Source organism: Gasterosteus aculeatus, chromosome 4 (genome assembly GCF_964276395.1).
Source record: "Gasterosteus aculeatus chromosome 4, fGasAcu3.hap1.1, whole genome shotgun sequence".
Classification (NCBI taxonomy): Eukaryota; Metazoa; Chordata; class Actinopteri; order Perciformes; family Gasterosteidae; genus Gasterosteus; species Gasterosteus aculeatus.
This window is the reverse complement of record NC_135691.1, coordinates 30,270,206-30,295,039: the sequence shown is the minus strand read 5'-3', so window position 1 is coordinate 30,295,039 and position 24,834 is coordinate 30,270,206. Positions and strand designations below refer to the sequence as shown.

At 45.9% G+C, this 24,834-nt stretch overlaps 1 protein-coding gene across 7 annotated transcripts in view; it reads left to right on the top strand.

The window, feature by feature from the left end:
* LOC120816889 (ELKS/Rab6-interacting/CAST family member 1) overlaps window positions 1-24,834 on the top strand; it is an 84,378-nt gene that overhangs the window by 30,801 nt on the left and 28,743 nt on the right. For 2 of the 7 annotated variants that reach the window (XR_013467258.1, XM_078100249.1), the window contains exons 15-19: window positions 113-223; window positions 3,805-3,816; window positions 10,917-11,052; window positions 12,578-12,709; window positions 17,625-17,785. Coding sequence is in view for 4 of the 7 variants with exons in the window: in XM_078100249.1 (XP_077956375.1) it covers window positions 113-223; window positions 3,805-3,816; window positions 10,917-11,052; window positions 12,578-12,709; window positions 17,625-17,785 (552 nt within the window). In the remaining 3 variants the exon portion in view is untranslated. Of the gene's footprint in view, window positions 1-112; window positions 224-3,804; window positions 3,817-6,562; window positions 6,816-10,916; window positions 11,053-12,577; window positions 12,710-17,624; window positions 17,786-24,834 lie in introns of those variants that run through there. The other 5 variants (XR_013467259.1, XM_078100250.1, XR_013467260.1 and 2 more) reach the window with 3 other exon arrangements.

The following is a 24,834-nucleotide window of genomic DNA, read 5'->3' as shown; positions in this document are numbered from 1 at the left end:
TATGTTTGCGTGTGCGTGTGCGTGTGTGTGCGTGTGTGTGTGTGTGTGTGTGTGTGTGTGTGTGTGTGTGTGTGTGTGTGTGTGTGCGCGCACATCAAACCCCGAACCACAGAAATCCCTCTGCCCCTCATCTGTGGCGTTCTCAGCAATCGCAAAAACAGGCCCCTCCCCCCGCGGCCTCTCAGCAGCCGATGGGGGGGGCGGTGTGGGACTACTTGGGAACGTGAGTGGCCGGTGGCCCTGTCGGTCATTTAGACAGATGCACGACAAACTCACTCTGCTCGTCGGAGGATGTGAGAGCACTACGACAGCAACTGGTCCCATGTAGAAAAGTCATGTGAAATGAAAGAATCTAAAAATGTGCGATTCAATTTTTTCTGTTTGGGAATTCCCCCTTAAACAGTACAAGACCAAGTTAAGAACCGAGTTTATTCCCACACATCTCTGACAGCATCTGAGATATACCTAGTCAACGTTTTGGTAATTTCTCCGCCCGAAATACCAAAGAGGATTTATTTTCGGACATCATATGTATTGTATTGTTAGATATAAAATGAATATCATATCTTTGAGTTCAGATAAAACCGAATATATCATATTATCGAAAATGATGATTGAGGTTTTTTTTCCTCCGCTTTGTGACCATTTATAGACGTAAGTAATTAACTAAAGAAACTAATCAGTGGATTTATTTGTAACGGCCACTAATTAAAGCCTATTAAAATGAAATACTAAATTGTGTTATTTGACAAGAGATTTCTGATATATATTTTTTTCAAACCTTTCCCACATCGGACCGAGCTGCGTACGTTCACTAATAATCACAGTCAAAGAGTTGCAGCATCGGTTTGCAGAGCCTCTCCAATACGGCTCATTTGGACTGTTTTTGACACAAAAAAATTCCACAGTCCCCTTAAAGTTCAGTCGTAGACACGTGTGTGCATTTCTTTTTTTCCTCGTTTTTACTGCAGTGTGAACGGCTTTAAGAAGTTGGTGAAATGAGGGCACGGTTTGGCTGCAGCCGCTCTTTATGTCGATGATGCAACTCTTTCATTGAGTGGCTCTGTTTTCACGCTTCACTTTTGTTTTACTTTCAGCCGGGGATGCCCGACTCGCAGAGTTTAACCTGATCTGTTTCTTTCATTAGGAGTCTGGGCGGTTCACTCAGTTTTTTTTGTTGTTGTTGTATTTCCTTTATGCTAATAGGAACAGTTTGTCCTTTTCTTAATACCTTTCTACATGTCTCATCTGTGCATCTCGTCACGCGTGCACCATGTTCACTAACCGTACCTCACAAACAAGTCCACCCCTCGATCCGTCTCATCGGATTATCTGTCTGTCTGCACGCCAGCATGTCCGTGTTGACTGTCTCTCTGTCTTCTGCATTCTGTGGATCTGCGTGTTTGTCCCGTGTGTTTGTTCATGACGAGACCCACGTAAGAAAAAAACGAAACCGCCTCTCAAGCAGAGTCAGGTGTCTTTGTCTCAGCATCAACGGTTGCAATTCAAAGTGCACATTGAGGTTTACTTTATCTCCAGCAGTGAGAGTGGACTTTGTCTTTGAGGGTCAGACCTGTCCGAGGTTTCGAAAATCGGACCCTCAGTCTGTTTATATGCGCGTTGATGACTTTGATTTTTGAACAGCCACATTCTTTTTTTAGTCTCTTTAGTCTCGGAAACGATCTATGACCCACTCCCACTTTGTGGCTTGACTAACTTTAATAGTTGCTAATGGTTTTAGGGAGATTCAATGTTTGCTCACCGTGTCAAAATGGTGGGTTTATACTGTGTGTGTGTGTGTGTGTGTCTGCCAGTGGTTGCAGAACTAGCTAACACAGTACTATCTTTGCGGGTAACATTATAGTGTAATTTAATAGTCATGTTCACATGTTCACCCATTCAAAAGGTTTTATTCAGATCCTTTCTTACTCAATGGAGAACGACACTATCAGTTAGTATGATTTTTATTTCTAGTCTTTACTAAAACCTACTGTCAAGGTGTGTTTTTTAAGTAATTTAATCCAACTCTAACCCTGTCCACAGATCAGTCAGTGTATGTTACTGTAAAAGCACTTGGAGAGTCGGATCTGTGAAAGAAACCAGGCTGTTTAGAACCCCATGAGCACCAAGCTCGCAACATTTGGTGTGCAAATACATAAACCTGCTCTAAATTATAGAACTAAACCTCTAGCTAACAGGTCCGTGTCCAACTCTTCTGCTGGCGCGGAGGCAAGGAGCGAGCCGAGGGAACATTACCGAAGGAAAAGATCACATGTGGGTTAAACAAGGGTAAAAAAATCCCCCGCCAACCCCCTTTAGTTCAAATCCAGCTGTAATGGTACCAGGTTATTTATTTCAGTAACTAGGATGGTAATTGGAGCAGACCGAGTGACTTCACACTGAGGGGAAATGGAGCTGAAAATCTGCCTTGATGACCAAAATAAAGGATTTGGATGGACGAGTGGAAAACAGAGCGGGGGGAATGAAAGAAGGGGAAAGGAAGGTGGTGGTGGTGGTGGGAGGAAAAACAAGGAGACGGGTGGAGACGGGGAGGGAAGGAAAAGAAGAAGAGACAACATGGCGGGGAGAGGGAAACGAGACTCACAGATAAGTGAAGGAGGAAGAAAAAAAGAGGGAAAAATGCAGGTTTAGAGCAATATAGAAGGCTTGAGCAAGGGGAAATTGGAGAAGTTTATTGCGTGTTATATTGTTCCGTAATGGACAATTTGTCTTTGGCATGCCGTCATTGGCGCGCAACGCATTCCCAGCCATGAGCTCGGCCAAACACACGAGGAGCGTCTGTGCGCAATTCCTCAGGGCTCGACCAACTTAGGAAGTGAGTTTTCTTCAACTTTCCTACCTTAGCGATTACACGCCGTGTGCCTCTTTGTTGCTGGGGACCACAAATCCACTGCACCCCCCCATGCCATATGAAAACCACCAAGGAAGAAAAGATTAGCGCACACTCAGCTCCTGCTTTGCTTGGCCCATCGCTCGCTTTGTGTGGTTTTGTGATCGCCGTGTCGTCTGCTTGCGCGTGTCCTTGAATGCTTGTGGAGGTCGTGTGAGGCGAGCGGGCCTCTCATGACCCTCGACACCACATTGAAAAGGATTGCACGCATTAAAAAGGAATATTTCACCGATTAAATGACCCTGTGTTTGTCAATTGCTCAACCCGGAGGTCGGTGAAGAAAACGTGGGCCGAGAACCGAGAATAAGATTGCCTAGAAAGGAAGCCTTGATGGATGGAAGTAAATGGGGCAGTGCTCCAATTTAAAACTGTCCCCGTCTTCCCGGAGAAAATAAAAAATGGCATGAATAATAAAAAAACAATGGGATTCCGATTTCATTTCTTATTCAGACACAAGTGCAGGGAAGAACTCACAGGAGGACCAAAGTCGAGTGAGGTGAAGCGAGTAAACTTCCATAGTTTATATCGTTTTCTTTGGTCACGTACAACGAAGGAAATCCTCCCAGCCCCCATTTCAATCCATCACGGCCGCTTCCCGACCTCTCCTCATAAATTCAAGTCATTTTGTGGTTGAAGAATTCCAACAATGAACTTGTCTGCCTGCCTGTCTGCCTTGCTCATCTACGCGTCTGTCTGCTGGTTCATTATGCACCTCCGCCTGTCTCACCGTCAGTCCATCACCTCTCTCCTCTTTGAGAAGTCATCAAGCTGGCGAACCCGCCACTCAACCGCTGTCTTCCCTCTCACCTTTCTCTCCTTCTCTCTCCCTGTCCTCCTTCTCTCTCCCGCTTTTTTTATCGCCACAATGCGACGCCGTCTCCTGCTCCACCCAGTCTCGCCTCAAGGTCAGTGCCCATTTCTCTTCTCCGCCGTTTGCCGTCGCGCTCTCCTTCCTCTTTTTTGTACCTCTCGTCCTTGCAAGGAGACGCGCTCTCGTCTTCACTGAGACACCTCGACTTCCCCTCCGCTCCCCCTCCCGGCCACGTCGTCGCCTCTTGTTGTTTTGTTCTTTGCATTCTCGCTCAAAGGTCAAATTCGAGGCTAACCCAGCAAATGGGAACAAATGTTCTGGGAAATGCATCGTCGTCATTGAGTCGGACAGCTGTGGACTTTTGCTCGGAGTTTCTTTTCAGTCTTTGTTGCTTTTAAAGAGAAATCACTCCACATCGGGTTCCTGTCCAATGAGTTCAGCCGCTATTTCAAATGTTCAACCAAGGTTCCCCCAATCTTTTCTGGTCCGATCAGGTTGCCAGGCGATCAGCGGAGACTCCAGGAAGTCGCTGCTCGTAGCCAAATAATATGGCGGCATATACAACAAGATATAACAGGTACATTAGGGATCTTTAGAGGAGCTGCTAGGCTAGCTGTTTCCCCCTGCTAGCTGTAATGCTAAGCTACCGGCTGTAGCTTCACATATACTGTAACTGACAAGCATCAATGTATACGTTGAATATGGGGAAATATTTCTTCACGTGTACGTCACCAACTCTCCGCGTATATAACTATACCAACTCAACCCACGATTTACTTTAAAATATTCCTATCTGCATTGAGGAGATGACTCCGTAATGAGATTCCAGCATGCAAAACCCCCACAAGTCTGAATTTGGTATTTTCTAACAGACGTATCAAAGTCATATTGAAATTTCTCTGACCTACACATTGTGACGGACCACATAATGACCACTTCTGCCTCCCGCTTCCTGCATAAATCTGGTGGCCTGAGCGTCTCGTGCGCTCTGCTGTGCTGTAAAGGTCTCCCGCTGCCAGCTGCTTCTTTGCTCTTTCCCGCTTTTCCAGCTTCCAGAGCCCCCGCCGTCTTGTCAGCTTCTTTCATCGCTGTTGTTCTGCTGTTTTGTGATTTAACTCTAACGGGGAAAGAGACAAAGGGAAAAAGTTAGCGCTCCCTTGGCGTCTGCTAGACGACAGAAGACTTCTTTTGTTTCTTTTTGTGTTTCTTTGGTGTTTTACTGCTCTTGTCTTTTTTGGGGGGTCGTTTTGATCTTGAGCTACTCCTCATCTACTGCCAAATGTCTGACATCGAGATTTCTGTATCTTAAAAAGGAATTGCATTGCGTCTCTACGTGCGTTTGTGTTTGTGTGTATGTATGTGTGTGTGTGTGTGTGTGTGTAATCCCTTTGAGGTCCTGTGTGACTCTATAAGCATTGAGGTGGTGCAGGGTTTTTTCAGCTAATGGGTGACAACAAGCAGACACACTCACACACAGGCTGTTGCACTTTTTTTTGTCGACTTACACACGCAGACACACATAAAATAAAGACTTTAGGTTACAGTGCTTCAGTGGTGATGCATGCTGAGAGTTTTCTAATTAAAATACCTGCATACACACACACACACACCACATTCCCTGTACTGAGGGAGTAACGAAAAACACCGGTTAGGTTTTCAGTTTTGTTCAGTATTTAGATAATAGACACAAGAGAAAAGAATCTGAAGATATAGAAGTTTTCTTCTGCTGCAAAATGAGCGTATCACCGTCTGGTGATACAATATATAAGTGACCATAGAACACTTGTTATTTGAGAAAAAAAGGCAATATTTTATGCTTTGCGTGTTGCATTACCACACATTTGCCAAAAAGTAATTAACTGTCAAAGAAATGTGTGTTTGTTTGCACGTTGTGGCGTGACTTGATTTGAGAGGGTTATTTCTGCGGTAGAAAGTATTATCAACACCTGATTTGTTGATGAATCAAATCCACATGAAATCAATCACTATTATGAAATTGAATTATTGTTTTAGTCATTTTTCGAGCCAAACTGCCAAAGCAATTCCACTTCCAGCTGCTTAATTATGAGCTTTTGATGGTTGTTTTTTTCTCATATATCATTGTACAGTGATTATATTTGGGCTTGACTAAAACAAGCACTCGAAATACACCTCAAGCTGAGAGAAATTTTAATGAGCAAGTTCCTGAAATTTTAATGTCAAAACAGAGTAAATTATCCGATGAATCAATAATAAAAGTAATTTTTTGTCGCGCCTCTCAAAATCCTGCCTAAATTTTTTTCTAGCTGAGCTGTTAAAAACCCAGTTTCCAGGACTCTCAGAAGAACATTTAATGTATTTCATGCAGTTTGCGGTGTATTGTAGGTTCTTGCACATCATTAATGGTAGAGTTCTCATTCGGTTCACCCATCTGCATTTTAATCTAAAGTTCAGATCGAAAGACAAACATGAAGCCAGAGAAGCGAGTGTCGGCGCGTAACGCTGGAACTCTGCTGTACTCCAGGTAAAACAAAGACACGGCCAAGATCAACGGCTGCTCTCTGTCACATGCTTACACGATTACACGCCATCCGAACGCTGTGCCTTTCGTCGTGCGGTCAGTTCTGAGATGCGGATTGTTGTACGTGATTTATATCACGGGGACGTGGGCCATTAAAGAAGACATTTCGTTAAGTCTGCTGCTTAAACGCAGTGTTTTCACAGCCAGTTTCCAGTAATCAACACAGAGGAAGTTTGCACACAAACACATGGGTGATAGTTGCCGTACCTCCTTATTTACCTCACAGGTTGCCTTACTCTCTCTCTCTCTCTCTCTCTCTCTCTGTGTCTCTCTACATCAGGGATTGTCTACAGTCATTCGGCAAACAACAACATAAGTATTCATTTCTTTATTTCTCCGGAATGCCGTCCCTGTACTGTACGTTGTTCTTTCGAACCGACAGAGGGCAAGATTATCCTGCTTTAGATCTATTTTTCCTTTTTTTTAAATCTTTTATAGTTTTTATGGGCTTAGTAAACCAAACCAATATTTCCTGTATTTTCAAGGGAAATACCGAATGGTTAAAAGGAAATTCTTGATGTTAATGTTGGGTGAACTTTGTGCAGTAAACATACACGAGGCCCCCGAGCATTTCTGATCAAATATTTATACAGGACTCCAAATGTAATATTAATACCACCTTAATGTGGGTCCCTGAATATCAGCAGCATGCTAATGAGGGAGGCAAAAAAGTTTTCTTTTTTTTTTTTTTAACTTTGGAGACTGAGGGTTACTGAAGTTTATGAGATTGTGTGTGTTTTTTCATTTTTACTGCCAGTCGCCATCCACTATTCTTCACTGCTTTAAATTTTAATGAATATTTCTACATTTCTATGTGTTTTTATAGCACACATGTGCGTGTCTGTCTGTGTGTACAGGCACTCAATTTTGATATATTTGATATACAAATATATTAAATATATATATAAATATATAGTAATTGCAAACTTTAAGGAGTTCAAAGTGCCGTTGACAAATACGTTAGTGTTTGTGTTCACGTTAGCATGTGTTTACACTGCGTGCCACTACCTTTGCATGTGTGTGTTTGTTTGTGCAAACACAGGAAAGGACGTTGTTGGACGCGTGTTGCTATGCTGCGTGCAGTTACACGCAGAACTGCGTGCGCGCTTCAAATATTTGTGTGTGGTCCGACTGAGAGACTCTAATACAAAGCAGGTCGTGTTTTGAACCGTTGACGTGGCTGACTATGCGTGTGTGTGTGTTTGTTTTTTTGTCATGCACTCAATGACTGTACGGTTGTGTATGTGTGTGTCCGGGTTCTAGCGTTGCGTTCACAGCGTTGGTGTGGGTCAAGAAGACTCTCCCGTGACTCCGCCTCCTCCAGCGGTTAGCAGCGGTTGTTGAAAGAGATTTCAGAGGGAAGGAAGTATTTTTTACATATTAAAGCAGCTTCAAATGGCACTTTGCCTCCACTGAGGCGAGGCATCGAGTTCAACGATCAACTCGTGTTTCTCTAAGCAGGCAGGGTAATGGGAGTGTTTATTTAATTATACATGTGTGCACCCACAACTGCAACTTTAAATATATATAGAACTTCTCATCACATATGATTGGTTGATTAGGGTGAAGAGGAAAGAAAGAACTGGACTAACATGTGATGTATGGCATACAGTAGAATTCAAGCTCATGTCATAACTTCACAGTAAGCTCTCTACCGCCTTTTCCACAACCCTACCAGACCCCTTAGTTCTTGCATCATTACAAACGTGCAAGCTTTGCTTTAGAGTCAACATCCCAAAGTCTTTTCAAAGATATGAATGTATGATAAGACGGATCAGGATGGGGGAAGTCTGCATAATACATGTAGAATATATCCATTTGATATATTTAACCACCGCTAAACATAGATTTGAACAAACACACACACACACGCTCGGGATGGATATGTGATGCTAATGTGGAACTTCTCTTGCACAATAAGAATGTTTTGACTTGACAGTGTCGTAGGTAAGTTGTTGCCTCTTATTATTATGCATAATAATATGCAGACCATGGTATATTACCAGTCATCTACTACTGCACTTTATAAAAAAAGTCATGTTACAATATATTCATATGCACATGGTAAACCATTATGAATAAAATAGTAACACCAAATCTGGCAAAAAAGAAAAAAGGTATGATTACTGCAGCAAGCTTTGATCCACGATGTCCTTTTTTTCTAGAGGCTCGGGAGATGGAAGTGACAAAAGAGTGGATGGAATCACGGAGAGGAAAGGAGAGGGGAAATGGTCCATGGTCTGATGAAAATATTTCATCCAGAGTTGCATTTGGAGAGGGAGTGAGTGTGGAGAAGACTGAGAGGAAGAGGAAGCAGCGGGACAGAGTACATTCGACCTCATGCACTGCTCTGATGCAAACACAGGACCGCTTTTCATGCAATTTATTGTAATGAAACCTACAAATATGTGGTGGGTAAGATCGGCGCCGGGCAAAAGAATGCCATCGAGAGAAGGGGGAGGAGCAACTCGCTGGGGTCTGAAGCTCCCCGTGCAAATCGCACGTGCTCAAACTCGATACAGACTGTTCATGCATTAGCAAGAGAGGAAAGAGAGGTGGTAGTGGGAGCCGGGGCTTGAGTCAATAGGAAACATTGGAAACTAAGTTTATTCCACATGCACATGTACTTACATACGTGCAGTAAATGTAGCATGAAGGGGACCTCCGAGAGCTAAGCCGATGGTCCAAGCTTCCTGGAAATCCTCCAATAGGAACATTCCTGCCTGCTAATGAGCTGTAACACCCTCTCGCGGCGCGTCAAGCACCAAATTGATCCCAAATCAATCAAATCCATCCCACTTTCATGCTGTAAAATTAAATCAGAACAGAAGGAAGGAAGATGAAAGACCCCATAATGAGTCTGACTCTGTGCTTTCTTCATTAGTTTTCCTGTTTAACACTTAAACCTGGATGAGACGATGATGGTCGGCTTATAAAATTCGGGGAAAAAGCAACGGAGGCTGGTTATTATTCTGTGAGCTCTTCCACCGTCCCAGGTTTCTGTGGATGGTTTTGAATCTGACCCCGCTGGACCTTTAAGCGCAGCCACCGGAGATGTTCTGTCACCATCCTGTGCCAATGTCATTTCTCCACTCTCCTGCCATTGATACCGATGGATTGAATTCCCAGGTTAGTTTAGTGGATGGTTCACGGTTTGAATAGACAGGGGAGATGAAAGAGAGGGCGAGTTATAAATCGTTTTGACAGTGGAATACGTATGTCGCTCTGGATGTAAACAGTGAGACATGACGTTCTTGTGACTTCAGACGGAAGACTGCACTCAAAGGAGTAAAGCCGTGGAAAAAACCCAAATGAATCAGCGCACCGTGACGGTAAAAATGCACAGATTTTAAACAGAACGTTGTAGTGCACAGGCAAAGGTCAGAGGTCAGGTACGCGATTTGGAACCTGTTTACACCACAGGAAGCGGAATGTGCGGATAGCGGCTCGTAAAAAATGATTTCCCATGCGTGCACATGCTCTGCTGCCGGTGTGACGGAGCTGGCTGTGGATTCCCATCACCGGAGGTCTCGCCCTTTTACTGGCAGCTGCGGCGGTCGAAGTGAAGAAAATGGATTCACCTACGCGCCCGTAAAAAGCCACGCCAACAGGATCGCGCACACATGCATAAACATTTGCACGGAGGAGGCATTTAAAGAATGCAAGCATTCATGAGGCCCACGGACCTGTAATGTCTCTCATAGAGAGCGCTCAGTTTCTGATGTGTCAGCGGTTTTTGTTTTCTCTCCCGAGCGTGTGTGCTCACACATTCGTCCTTTGCGTTTGACTTATCTTTCACCGTGCCGCAATTCAGAAGACCTTGTTAAGTCTTAACCAGTGTCGGCTTGTGTTCGTCCACATCTGTGTGTGTGTGTGTGTGTGTGTGTGAGTGAAAGGTATGAACGGTCCTGATCAAGTCAAGCTGCTGTGATAGAGGTCTGTGACAGAGGCACAAGGGCTTCCAGACGGCTTAAACCGGGATTAAACCTTTTCTCTGTCTCCCAGCCCTGCAGCTCCCCCCCCCCACACACACACTCCACAACCCCCCAGTCCCCAGAGGATGATTTAGACTCCGCTTTCCCCGACACCTTGTAATCCCCTCTGTGGAAGGACTGACATACTACCCGCTGTGGAAAAAATCTTAAATGTCATCTAATTGTCGATTCGTAGCGTTTTATTGAATTCCTTTGCTGATCTTTTTGCGTTCTATTGGCCCTCTGGGATTCCATTAGGCAGCGTGTTGCATGGAAGCGTTCACAATAGGCGGCGCGTCCTGGGTACGTTTGGTGGGAATTGCTCAAGTATGAAATGTCAGATGCACTCATGTGACCGTATTTTGGCACATTTCTGAAGTCAGGGTTGGTGTTCACTGCTTCTAAAAACGATGCTTTTTCACAAACAGGATATCTAATTTCGGAAGTGTTACGTTTAGCAGATATATGCTAATCGGATCCTTTCCTTGAAGTCTTTGCTTTTGAATTGCAGTTTTTTTGTATATCCGAACGGATTTTCTTATGTCGTTCGTGGTGCTGCTGGTTTCAAAATAATTTGAGTCTAATCTGATTCCAAACTACTGCATAGAGCTCATGCACTGACTCTTAACGTGGTACGTTGCTGTGCGTGTGCGTGTGCAGGCAGATGAAGGACCAGTCGAAGAAGGTGGCCAACCTGAAGCACATGGAGCAGCTGGAGAAGAGCCGCAACGCCCAGCTGATGGAGGACGCCAAGAAGAGAGAGGACAATCTGAACGAAAGCTCCCTGCAGATAAAGGTGCGGAGGGAGAGAGGCGGGGGAGGCGGGGATGAGGGGGGGGGTGAAAGTTTCTCTCCTTCTCTCTGTCCTTCTGCTATCACAACAATGCTCCACCGCAAGGTGACGATTGTGACAGCGAGCGGCCCGAGGCAATGTCAAACACACACACACACACACACAATGCAGCTCTCGCCCAGGGAGAGCGTGCACGGGGGGGTGACTTAAGAGGGTGATTGACAGGGAGAAAAGCTGGAAGGGAGAGGAAATAATGTTGGGAGAAGGGAAGGGGAGGAAGGTGATTAGAGTGCGAGGGAGCAGGGAAGCGCATGCACCAAACTACGCCGCTTCCCGCGGCGTGAGACTATCTCCCAAATGTCTGCCGAGGCGTCGAGTGACCCCGAGATGAACGGCCACGTGTGCGGCAAAGAATTGTGACTCTGGTGGAGCTCGTGTTTCTTCACTTTTCGCTTTCAGTCCAACTTCGGCTGCCCTAATTCTCCCCTTACCTTCGCTATTTGTCCACCCTGACTCCCTCCTCCCTCTCCCTCTTCCAGTAATCGTTAACCTCAGCGGCTTCTCTGATTGGAGGCAGATGACACCACTCTCGCTGTGAGTGTGGGTGTCTGTTGCGGGGCCTCCGGCCTCGACCGATCTTCGCTTGACGGAGTTTGGATGTTGTCATTTCTCTGCATGCATGTGGTTGGGAGATGATCCGACAGCCATGTGAGTCACTCAAACTCGTCGCACACCGCAGCGGCTGCAACCGTAACCGACGGGTGCGTTTGTGTGTCGTTGGTGAGTCTTGCGTTGCTTAACCAAGACTTTATCTGAAATGTGAGTGTAGTTTAGGCCGTAAATTCAATCCAATACAACAAGAGGACGTAATCTAATTAAGATCCATCTCAGTCTGCATAGTTAGACAGCAAGTAATGTTGGATGTGGAGCAGGATTCAGATTTACAGCACATGTGAGGGAGATGTCCTGGAGGTTTGTTGTTGGCCGTTGTAAATGTCTCATCCTCTCTCTGCTGCTCCATCAGTTGTTCATTCAACCTCTAATTTAACTAGGAAGCCTGACAAGAGAAAAAAAAATATTTTTACTTAGAAACGGCATCGTGTGGGATTGAGAATTCCTGAGCGTCCTGTGAGGCAGATAGAGATCAGATCGTCTAATTTGTGGGTCTTTTGCAGCTTATTCCAGTTCGCTGAGAGCAACATACAAAAAAACTGGAATGCGGAGTGTCTAAAGTCTTAATCTTTCGGACGTGTTAAGCAGAATCTGAGGGAAAGCTGCTGTGATGGGAAACGAAAGGATGACAGATCAACTGTATATGAATAAGTCAAATGATTCTCTGGCTAGTGTCATGAATGAAAATGAATTAAAAGGACCCTAGGGCGAGAATTAACAGCCATGTCAAAAAACTGAAAAATCTGTCACCATAATGTTTCATGTTACGACAACATCAGGTTTCATTTGACTCATAAGTAACTCAATTGATATCTCGCTGACCAGCACGGCTGCACGGCATTGGTTGTACTTCCAGGACTCCCTCCGTCAGAAGGAGGAGCGCATCGAGGAGCTGGAGGAGGCGCTGCGGGAGAGCGTGCAGATCACCGCCGAGAGGGAGGTGGTGCTCGCCCAGGAGGAGCAGGCACTCACACACTCCCAGAAACAGGTACCGTGTCCAACGGGTGGTCCTGACCCCCCCCCAAACCAATAAATCTGTGCCCCCCCCCCTTTCCTTGAACCCCCCCCCCTCCTATCAGTGACTCGATTTGGTTCAGCTAGAACACAAATGTCCTCACTTCTAAAGGATTTACTTCCCGTTTGTGTCCTTCTGGGACATTCAGCAATGTATTAAAACACACACACACACACAGAAGAAGACAAACATCTTTAGGCGACACAGAAACTCTTTCTGACATAGCTAAACATCGCTATGCCAATAGTGGCTAATGGCAGCGGCAATGCATATGCCCCGTGCCAACTGAGCTCATTTAGGTGTGGCGTGTGTGTGTGTGTGCGTGTGTGTGTGTGTGCGTGCGTGTTTGTGTTTGCCCAGTCACTCCTCATTCAGAGGAGAGGTAAATAAATCCCTATTTAAAGAACAGATGGTGTTTTGTCTGCTTCTGCCAGAGCTCACAAACAGCTATTTCTTAGATGGAGATGCAAGCCCGACTACACCAATTTGTAATCTGTTTTATCTCTATTGATAGAGTAGGAAAGCTCGCGGTGGGGCTGAGCGAGGCTCAGAAGGGAAGGGTTTAGTGAGCTCAACCCCACACCAGCAGGAGAGAGACTGTGTGTGTGTGTGTGTGTGTGTGTGTGTGTGTGTGTGTGTGTGTGTGTGTGTGTTTTGCTCCCCTGGGTACCAGTGACCATGGAGTTGGGAAATGTTCCTCAGAGGCTCGATGGGTTTTGACAAGCGGCGGAAAAACAGAACGGGCGCGGGCTGCAGGGCTGAAAACCGCCCTGAGAAAACACGGCCCGCTGTAGCAGTTGGCGAGATGGCGGGACGCTATTGTTATTACTGCCCCTGAATGTTGGCCGTCCTCTCCGGCCTCTCTGGACAGACGCATGAGGACAGGGCATACAAAGGCGCTTTTTTTTTTCTTTTTTCGCCGCCGACACCCTCAGACCGCGGTCAGCGTTTGCGGGTGCCACAGCGGAACGAGTTCCAGACGGACAGATGTTAGAAAAGCCGAGCAAGGAGAAGCAGACGGGGGTTTGAGAGTGACGCAGATGGAGGGCAATAGTTCATTAGGCGCTCCTAGCAAAGGCGTTACGAGGCCCACAAAACCAGTGCTCCCTCAGCTCCGTGTGCAAACTGCGCCGAGGTTTATTTCAAATTCCGGGAGAGATCTCGAACCGTTAAAGGTGCCACGGGATGGGATGTTTAAAATGATGCAAACGGCAGCTAGAATTTCTCTTTTGACGCGGTGATGCAACCAAAAAGAAATAGCATTTTGGAGGTGGATATCTGACCCTGGGAATCAGATGCTGCTGTAATGACGGGTTTAAACGCGGGATGGAACATGTGTATGCGGTGTGGTTAGGTAGGTCAAAAGAAAAACTCACTCTCACCCAGAACATCCAGAGTCACAAGAAATCGGTCAACCTGCATTCAGACTGGATGGAGCGAGGGTCTAAATCCAGGTCGCTGCCCGGGGGAGGAAGTACTTCCCCATGCAAAAGGAACTCTCTGCGACCGACCGATCAACCTCGACCGAACTCAAACCTCGTGGTTGCTGCAAATTAGCCGCGTGGTTGCTACCACAGAGTTATGTGGTGCGTCTTTGGGATTACTCTTGATTGCACTATTTGTTCCATTATTGTTAAAGCAGCAATAGAAGGACTCTTCCTCCTCTGAAAGTCTCCCTTGCATCATTTCATTATCTCCCCCGGTAACTAGAAAGAACAACAACCGTTGTGTAAAGACTGCATCAAAACAGGCTGAGGCCATCGTTTCTTTTTAATCCGTTACCAGACTAATTTGTCTAATCCTCGTGGTTCTTCAGACTCAGCGGGAAGGTAAAGAAAAAATCACTCCGAGGGGACTTTTAGTTCCTGTTCAAAAAACGCAGACCCAGTAGTAACTTACAATCCCACATAACAAAGACCTTTGTGTTTACACAATAGCAACCATCAGCAGGAGAAAAAGAGACACTGAAAACCACATCCTATTTTATTGAAGTCGCCCGGGACCTAATTGTCTTACAGCAATCGGTTTCATATTTCATTTGGTGCAGTTTATTGAGATGCTTTGAAAAAGACCAAAGCTGCTTTAACTGGACCGAGCGGAGGCCGTCCAGGCCGGGGCGTGATGCTGCACGGCGGCAGGAAGAGGAGGAGGAAGGCGTTGAAGCGTCGGCGTGCGGCGGACGAGTGCGAGGCGGCAGGCCAGACACTCACCCAACGGCAACAACGGTAACCCAGCCTTTTGGCGCCGAACGGGCTGCCCATGCACGCGCGTATACATCCTCTCAGCGCGCACGCTCAAACGCGGCGGGGAAGAAGCGCTAACTGCTGTTTAAACAGCGCAACAACCAGCTAGCATTCAGCGGGAGCCAGGTGGACGCCGCTTTGGTCGTCTGACTGGAAACGCGTCTCCCCGACGCACACGGGCTGGATTGTGAATAAATATGTTTGTGTTCCCGCGTTGAGGCTCTGCAATTACTCGTTCACGTAATGACTTATAAAACGATGACAGGGAAGAGGGACAATTTCCTCCCTTAATGAGGCGCACACATTGCTTATTATAGCGTTGGCACACGCACACACACAGACACACACACCTTCAATATGCCGCCGTGTGTGTGTGTGAGAGGGAATGTCCGACGGACAGGGTTCGCCCGGCAAAATTGGTCGACCGCGACCACATGAAAATAAACCGAACCTTTTCTGCTAGACGTGAGTCACTACCGCCTGTGTGTGTGTGTGTCTGTGTGTGTGTGTGTGTGTGTGTGTGTGTGTGAGCGGTGTAGGAAGGTGTGCGCGTGTCCTCGTATGCATGAGAACAGAGAAATGAGTCGACGGCGTTACGCAGTGAAAGCCGACCTCGTCCCCTCCAGGTTTCCATAGTTCATTAACGCGACCGTTTTAATTCGTGAACCCGACGCACCCTCGTCTCTCTTTCCGCCGTTATAAGAGGGAGTTGCGCACACAAAACCCATTCCGCCCCCGCGCCTTCTTTTCCAGCCGGGCCTTGTCACTCCTCACCCCCCTCCCTGTATCCCTCCATCCCTTCATCCTTCAATCTCTGCTTCTCTGAAGTCGGCCAAAGGCCGTTCTATCCTCTTTTCCTTCTATGTCCTCCTTTCACTGCCCTTAAATTAGTCGTCTCTCCTTTCCTCTCCTCCTCCCTCCTCTACCCGCGTCTTGTCTAAATTGCATATTTAACGCTACCCGTGTTTCTGACTGCTCAGTCCATTTGTGCTGTGTCTGCACTTTCTTTTATCTGCTTATCTCTCTCTTTCTCGTGCTTAGCAGTTGTTTCGACTTTGCTTTCTCTATCTCGTCTTGTCACTTGAGGACTATGACAAATTTTCTTTTTGTGCCTCTCTCTGCTTTTCCTCCCTGCGTGTTTGTTTAATTCATACATCCTTATCACCTTTATGTATGCACCATTTGCCTCTTTGTCCTCTAACACACGTGCATCCTACTTTTATACCCTTTCACTTTGCCCATATATTTCCTATGTCCTACCCCCTCATTTCTTTGTCACACTCTCTCTTTCCCCCATTTTGTGTCTCTTTTTTCTCCTCCCTCGCTGTCAACATCTCCTTCCCTTTGCCTCTCCCTTCTCTCTCTTTGCTCTTTTTGTATGCAGCTCTCACACATTCCAATGCATGAGTTCACCACAGCCGGCTTTAGGTGGTCAAAGGTAACAAATATCCTCACAAACTTCACTTACCTGTGCATCAAATGTCCATTTTCATCATTCTTTCTTGTCTTTACTACTCAGCGTTTTATTTTTTGTTTACTTTCCTTTTGCCGTTTTAACGAACGGCAGCATGGGACACAAATCATAATTTACTGCCGCTGTTACTTTTTACGTGTTAGCCACTAATTTGGTAGAGCAATTTTGGAGAGTGCACAGTTTATTTGTTTGCTCATTCATTCCTGCATGCATTCATTCATGCATTAATTCATTCATTGAATCATTCATTATTCAATTATGTACCCAGTAAACAGAATAATATTCTACCTGCAATGACTTTAAAAAGAAAATGACACTATTTGTCCTCTTTGTTTCTTTTTTAATTCTCGATTTCCATCTCTTGTCTGCCCAATGTTCTTTTTCTGAACAAAATGGAAAAAGAAAGTGAAATGTATAACAGCATGAGTTGAGATGGCAACAGAGAAGGTCCGTAAGCTCCACCTCACTGCAGCACCTTCAAAGGCTTTTCTAGTGGTGAAGTAAAGCCACAGCACGGCTTGGCATTTCTCGCATTGACAACCTTACTGCCGTTGACTGATATCAATTCTAAAAGAAAAAAAAAAAGTAACGACGGCAAAAAACACGAGAGGACCTTTTTTATTCACATCTACTAAAGGCATCTTGTTGATGCTCCTTCTCTCTCAGTTTTAATGTCTTAAGTTGGCCCCTCTAGCTCTCCTTTCGCTCTACTTCAACACTTCAGAGAAGCTGGGAGTTTATACCTGGACCAGAGAGAAAGAAAAGGGAAAGTGTGTTGGTGTCAGGCCAGGTCTTCTCCACCCTGTGAGACGTACAGTGACCTCATCGCTTCAACCGCACAGACATTAAACTGACAACCTGATATAAACCCGGAGAGAGTCATAAATAAAGTCCATTAGAGAATGAGTAACAACGTGCGGAGGGGAAAACGACACGTTTGATGTCCCGCGATCGAGCATCACATGAAATAACAGAGAGAGGATTCAAAGGCACAGTCGCCGTGGGATGCACACGCACAGATAGACACACAAAGGACGAAACAGCACGCACACATTGATGGTGATATCTGTAGAAATAGAAGAGTTGAAGAGAACATGAAACAAAAACATCAGATAGAGAGAGAACATTTTTGAAGTGTCTTACAACACATTCTTGTGTGTGTGCGTGTCAGGTGGAGGACCTGCTGGTTGCCATGGAGAGGGTGAAACAGGAACTGGACGTGATGAAAGCCAAGCTGTCGTCAACTCAACTCTCCCTGGCCGAGAAGGAAGGTCACCTGACCGCCATGCGGGCCGAGAGGCGGAAGCACCTGGGGGAGGTCCTGGAGATGAAGTAAGACGCACGCGTTTTATCGCTTCTGTTCTGGTCAGCGTGTTAAAATATCCCGCGGGAAAACGTTAGGGGATCGGCCATGATGAATATCTCCCCTGAGTTTAACGGAAATTCACCCAATGGTTGTCGAGAGCATTTCAGTCCTGACCAACCACTCAGTCCGAGCCTCATCGCTGTCAAAAAAAAGATGTGTGTTTACCGCACGGAGCATCAATCAACCCACCGAACGGCGGCTGACCTTCAACGCTCGCCCTGAAATTAGCAACTCTTACGCTATCTCCAGCACTTTCCCATGATGCCTCAGTGTTCCATGTCACATTGACATGATCTTCAACCGACACTTCATCAACTCTCTCTTTCGTCTTCCTGTCTTAGCCCCCTCTCCCCCCACACACACACTTTCTCTCTCTCTCTTTCTGCTTTTATCTCCTGCGTTAATGCAATAACCATGTACCGCTGTCGAGCCCCCCCCATGTGATTGACGACATACACAGACACACACGCACACACTCATGCCCCCGCTGTAACTCTGTCATTTTTTAATGTCATTTTAATAAATGGCTTTGCAGTTTGAGTGCAGCCGAGAGGAGTCGGGCAGTCCAAAGGTTTTTCCCCGTATTTTTCGGCTGTTTTACATCCTCGCTGAGACCGTACAACGAGGTCTAATTTAGTGGAACGGCGCTCTGGGCGGAAATAGAAGCCAGCGAGAATGTCTGTGTTAGCATGTCCCGGCCATTTATACACGGCCTGGGACTATCTGTTACTGGGGCATGATGGGAAAATGAGGGCATGCTCTGTGATTTAGCTTTCCCGCCCGGCCGCCGTCCTCAGCTCTTTTCTACCAACGTTGCATTCCTTCGTTTTTTGAGAAAGACACAGAGTGTGTGTGTGTGTGTGTGTGTGTGTGTGTCCTGTAGCACGTCCGTTTGCAGGACAGGTGAGGAAGTTAAAGGCTGTTTTATCGCCCCCGGCAACGACCCGCGTGATTATTACAGGCCTCAGCGCATCAGATTGCGTGAGTGTGCACGTGTGGGTTTATTTATTGGGGTCGGACTTTCCCGATGTTCCTGTTGGGAGAATATAGGCGTTGAGTTTAATATTTATGGAACAGGCTAACACACACACACACACACACACACACACACACACACACACACACACACACACACACACATTAGATTCAACAGACTCCAGTGGGAACGTTTCATTCAGCTTCACCGTCCCAATATCCTCGTGTGTTAGTGTCTACATCTGTTGTGGTTAACATCAATACCCGACTCTGAACTATGGCGTGACCGCGTGTTTCCATACACAGATCACAGCTTCTGTCCAGAGAGAGACCAAATATTTACTCCGCCAATGTTTATGCAGATATACAACCTCGCCGCATTAAGTTCCATCATGTGACACATTTTTAGTGACTTACGCGCTCACTATGTGATTGCAAATTATTTATTTGACATTTAGTTGTTTGGTTCTTCGTACAGCGGTCGTGCACAGAGCTAGTGTGTCTTCAGTGGTGCTGAAATCCCCGCGGCGATTAGACAGGTTGGCGGTGCTTCTTGTGTTCGCTTTTTGATGTCGCCAGATACATATGTTTGATATATAACCTTAAAGTGGCTAAACAAAGTAGTGAAGACAACTTTTAAATGCTGCTCCGTCTGCACAAGTACATTTTTATAGAGGCACTATTGGTAACCTTTATATACTTCTAATAGGGTACGTTAGGGAAGGTTTTATTGACCTGGGAAATAGTACATTTGTACCACCTGCAGATGCTTATTGTTCCAATTCATTAATGTTTTTTTTTTTCACAACTTGCAGCATTCGCATAATTCAAAGATGTTTTCCCGGCTGCAGTAGGGTGTTTTCCTCGCACATATTTGGGATATTGCGTATTTGTAGGCCTGCTCCGTCTGAGCGGAAGCTTTTTCAGGTAGCTGCTGGATGCCTCGCTGTGAGTAATGCACGTTACGCCGCCGCTCATATTTTTCACAAGACATTAGGGTTTGGTCAGCAAATACGTCATTTGCTTCTGGCTTTCCCTCACATGTAAAACACGAGATGTTTAAGGCGGCCGCGTCCCGCGTGTCGTATATCTCAGTGTAATGCATATGAAACTGTCTCTGCACACGCAGCGCCGCCGTAACTCTTTCGGGTCTGATGTCTGACTCGTCGCCCGGTTTTACGCCGGCGTTGGGTTTAATGTTACCGTAGGACGTGATATACGATACGGCATGTTTCAGAGGTTTCCTGGACGGAGTACATGAACACACATCCATACTGTCGCTCCCATGCACAAACGTGGAGCAAATACAGCTAAAGAAAGCAGTCTTGCTTTCTCGCCCTCTACGTTCCTTTCCTTCTCTCTCCCACACACACACACACACTCACACACAAGGTCTGCACAGGCTATCTATCTTGGTGCCATAGTTTTCACCAGCTGATGTATGTCTTCTTTACTCCAACACTCTTCTAACCTTGAGTCCCTGATCTGTATCTGTGAGTCTGTGAGTCTGTGTTTCCGTGTGTGTGTGTGTGTGTGTGTGTGTGCACCCGTGAAAACACTGCAGCTGTCATGCAGAAATAAAATGTTTATAAAATACACATACAACACCAATGCACACTAAATTCACTAAAACACAACTACACACAGATACACACATGTGCCCTGTTCGGCGCCAACATGCGTCTTTCCCACTGTTAAATTATGTGACCTTCACATGTACACAGACACTCGTAAAACGCACACACTCGTAAAACACACACAGAGACATGTTTTCTTTGTGATACACATTAAACGCACATGCTCGCTTTCTTCCCAGCCCTAAGTTGTGCTTGTCGGGAGGTGTGTTGTCATGTGTTTGCAGTCTGCAGGTGTGTGTGAGGGTGTGTGAGGGTGCGTTTGTATGTGTGTGTGTGTGTGTGTGTGTACATGCGAAGGTATCCGAAGGAATGTGCTTACACTGTGTGTGTCTGTGACAGCGGGGTCTGATATCCCAATCTGGCTGAATTAAAGCCTATTTCACTTTGTGCCGTTCTGCTGTTCTGACATTGAACGCACATCTCTTCCTCCCTCTGCCTCTGTGGCTCACACACATGCATGTCTCTCTGGTTCAGGTACGTTTAAGACTTGCATGCAGACTATTCCGGTTGTGGCTTTTGGAGAGCGTTGTGCGAGAAAAGCAGTTTGTTAAACTTTTGGATGTCGGTGTAGGTTGCACTCCGGTCAATTTCATTCAAATGGCCCAAACTCTTAACCCTGCTTAAAATGGTTTCTCAATCTGTGCGGAACCATCAATCATTAGACCTTCAATCTGGAGGAAGAAAAACTATTTTCAACCTTTTATTACGAGGACGATTGGTTGAAACATGACATCACTGCAGATGTTTGAAGCATCAAGAACAGCTGGAAGCTCATGTTTTATTGTAAAGCAAAATGTTGCAACGTATTTCATAATCGCAGTTGCAGCTCGGGCCCCCCCTCCCTGATATAATGGTACGGGAAACACCGCCTTACATTTATATCATTTAGAAAAGCCTTCCTAATTGACAGGGTTATAACGCCGCTGCTAAGTAGAGACAAAAACAAGCAGGTTTTGGGGAGGACGGATGTGCAGGAGGAGAAGGGTGTAATGCTGACAAGACGAGAAGAAGAAAGGAGAGTAGAGAGGTCAGGGCAAGAGTTATAAATCTGTTTAGGGACGGGGGAGGGGCGAGAGAGGAGGATAATAAAATGAAAGAAAAGAAGCAGAAATAGTTTTATGGCGGAGAGAAAAGGAGGGAACGCAGAGAGGAGAAAGACAGCTGTCCAACAACAGCCGGGTCGAGCCAGCGAATCGGCGGGACACTCAGATACCCCGTCCCGCTCTCTCCTTCCACCCATCCATCAATCTTTCAGACAGTGATACATGTAATATATATATATTAATCAAACGTATAACCACTAACGTTGCGTCCTCGCTCCCGTGCGTCCACACCGCTCACTGCGCATTATTTTTACCGTCCTGAAGGAACTACTTTTTATAGGTTTTTTTTTTTCCTTACGATCATTAAATACCCAACTCCTCCGTTGCAGCAAACGTTTGTTTATTTGTTAGGCTTGTTACCGAGGCTTAACGTTAACGACCCCTAGAAATTCATTACCAAAGGAAAACACAGAAACGCCTGTTTAGAAAAGACTCCGATGGGCAGAAAGACGGCCGGCGACGCGCTCAACAGTTGTGTTGGCAAAATAAGTGGTCGACGCTTCCAGCAAAGTGAGTCCCATCGCTTTTGTTTCTTTCAGTAGGGAAATCAAATATATTTTAGCTGTGAGTGTGTGTGTGTTTGTGTGTGTGAGGGGGAGGAAGGGAGGGTGTGGGTCGTTTACCGTCTAGAATGGGGACACTTAAAGTGTGTTTGTGTGCGGTGGAAGTACACAGAGGGTCTGCAGCCTCCTGCAGCGACCGCCTCGGCCGATGCCTCAAGGTGAACGCTATAAATCCAATTTATTTCCCCTTCGCTGCTCTGCTCTTTGTTTTTATCTCCCACCAGGGCGTCGCTCCCTCCCTTCATTCCTGCCGTCCCTCCTTTCCCCCCGTTTTTTTCATCTCTTGTTCTTTGCTTCCCTTCCGCCTCCGCGCTCGGAGCAGATCTGTGTCTGGAAACGTAATCATCCTCTGAGTTTTGGTGGCGGCCTTGCAGGCCGTATCCCTCACTGTCGTCGCCGCTGTCACTACACACTGAAAATAATCGATGGTGCGTTTGTGTTTGTGCGTGTTTGCATCCCTCTGTTTGTTTGCATGCAGTCAAAGATCTTATTTTCAATGGAACAACCGCTCGGCTCCTTACAGCCATGAAAGCCACAGCTAACGCTAGTGCGACGCCTTGTGTATAAGGATGCACACAACGCACACGCACACAACTCACACACTGCCAACGGCGGCTGTCCCGTTGCTAACACGAGATGTGCATCTTGCCCTCAGAAATAAGACGCACACATACACAGAGTCTTTTACAAAACCAGATGAGGCAGCATGACAGAACCTTTCACTACCAGTGGAACATTTGGAGATGTATATGCACACACACACACACACACACACACAAGAGATCCTCCCACACAAATGCACATACGCATGCTTGTGGCAGCGCAGCTGAGACAAGTACTTTGATCCCCGGAGAAATGAGATTAATCCACAGTGTGCCAAAACAAGTCTGTGTGTGTGTATGCGCGTGTGAATTTGTTGTGCGATGAGTGTGTATGACACGTCGAGGGCTTAGTCTGACAACAAGGGGCACGCCGCTTTGACACCGAGTCTTTACATGCTGAAATCAGGGCGCCTCGCTCCACGTCTCCCTCTTTTCTCTCCCTTTTCCTTGCGCTCTCTGTACTCGCCTTTCTTGCCCGCTTGCCGCCAACTCTGGCAGTTTCCGTCTTTACTTTTTGGATTCTTCTCCCTCGTGAGAGGCAGAGGTTGAATCGGGAAAAACAGAAGCAATGAAAGATGTGGCGCAGTTAGACGTTGTATTCAAGTAGCGCGGCGACCCGGTGATCTTCTGAAAATACGGAAGAAAAAGAGAGAGAAAGTCTCCCTTTCGGCGTTGCTGACTCGTCGGCGTTGTGTTTTCTATTCTTATTGCCGTATTTCATGTGTAAGTTGTTTGTGTATTTAAGAAGACAATACTGTAGGGTTGCGAAATTCCGGGAATATTAAAAGTTGGAATCTTTCCATGGGGATTAACGGAAATGTTCACAAATGAACAGGAATACATGAGAATTAACGGGGGAAATAAATCTTGGGGTAATCATGTATTTGACCTTGTCGTAACATTTAGTTTTCTCCTAAGCAGACATTCATAAAAACATTTTAATACTTTTCTGTGGACATACATACATTCTGCGCTCACTGCTGTAAAACGTTAGCCTACTGTATACAAATAACCTTGGTATTAAAGTGAAAATGGCTTCAGCTTGCCAAGTAATCAAGTATCTAGTATGCTAGATAATGACAAAGACGTTAAAAAAAAACAGAGTGAGTATTTCATGTTTACGTTTCTGGCAGACAATGTGTGCCTCCAGGGTCCGGCTGCGCTCGGCTTGCATCGTCTTGTTCTCAGCTGCATTTAAGTTCCCTGCTAAATGCTTTTGCAAAAAAAAAAAAAAAGATAGATCAAAATTCCCAAGCTTAACTTCCCACGAAACGTTTCCGGAAATTTTCCGAAACAAGCGCGAAATGTCCCGGACGATGGGAGAGAACCGGCCTCGGCAGAACAAGGAGATAAAACGGGACTCGCCTGTTGTCATCAAACGGATGTTTCAAACTTCACCCTTCTTAAAGGGAGAGTTGGCCCACAGCGAGGTGTTCAAGGGAGCGGAAACATGCAGTGCAGCAAAGAAACTGAGCACGTAAACGTGCAAGATGAATAAAACGAAAAAATACATTGCGTTTCATCAAAATTAATAGAGATAATTAAGAACTTCTGGTGTTTGTAAGCGAGGACACTTCTGAGTCACTTGGTCTTCATTCCCCGCCGATGTTTCTGAGCACTTTTACGTGCGAGGCAGCGGAGCCGAGCCGTAACACGGGAAGTATCCTCAGAGCAACCGAAACGTATTTGTCACTCTCACGCTGTCAAATGAAGCAAAAGTGATCTTGGAAAAAAACGCCCTTTCGCGGACATTCGGGAGTCGCAGGTTACTGGTGGGTGTGTTATGCCGACAGATAGTCAGCAGATGTCTCGGTCCCCGTAGCGCAGCGTGGAAATGGATTTACTGTAAAGAAGCTCAGTGAGACAAAGCTGCATCTTTAGTCACACTCTGTGTGCGTGCATGTATTGTAGTGTGTGTGTGTGTGTGTGTGTGTGTGTGTGTGTGTGTGTGTGGTCCCATGAAACGAGCAAGCTCCCCCACAGACCATTGATAATGCATTTTTCCACCTTTCTTATTAGTCAAGGTCTGTGCTTTTAAATATATGTGTGTGTGTTTTATAGCATACGTTTTTAGAATGCTAATACGTGACGCGATAAGTTGTATTTAAGATGAATATATTTTCATTTAGTGAGTA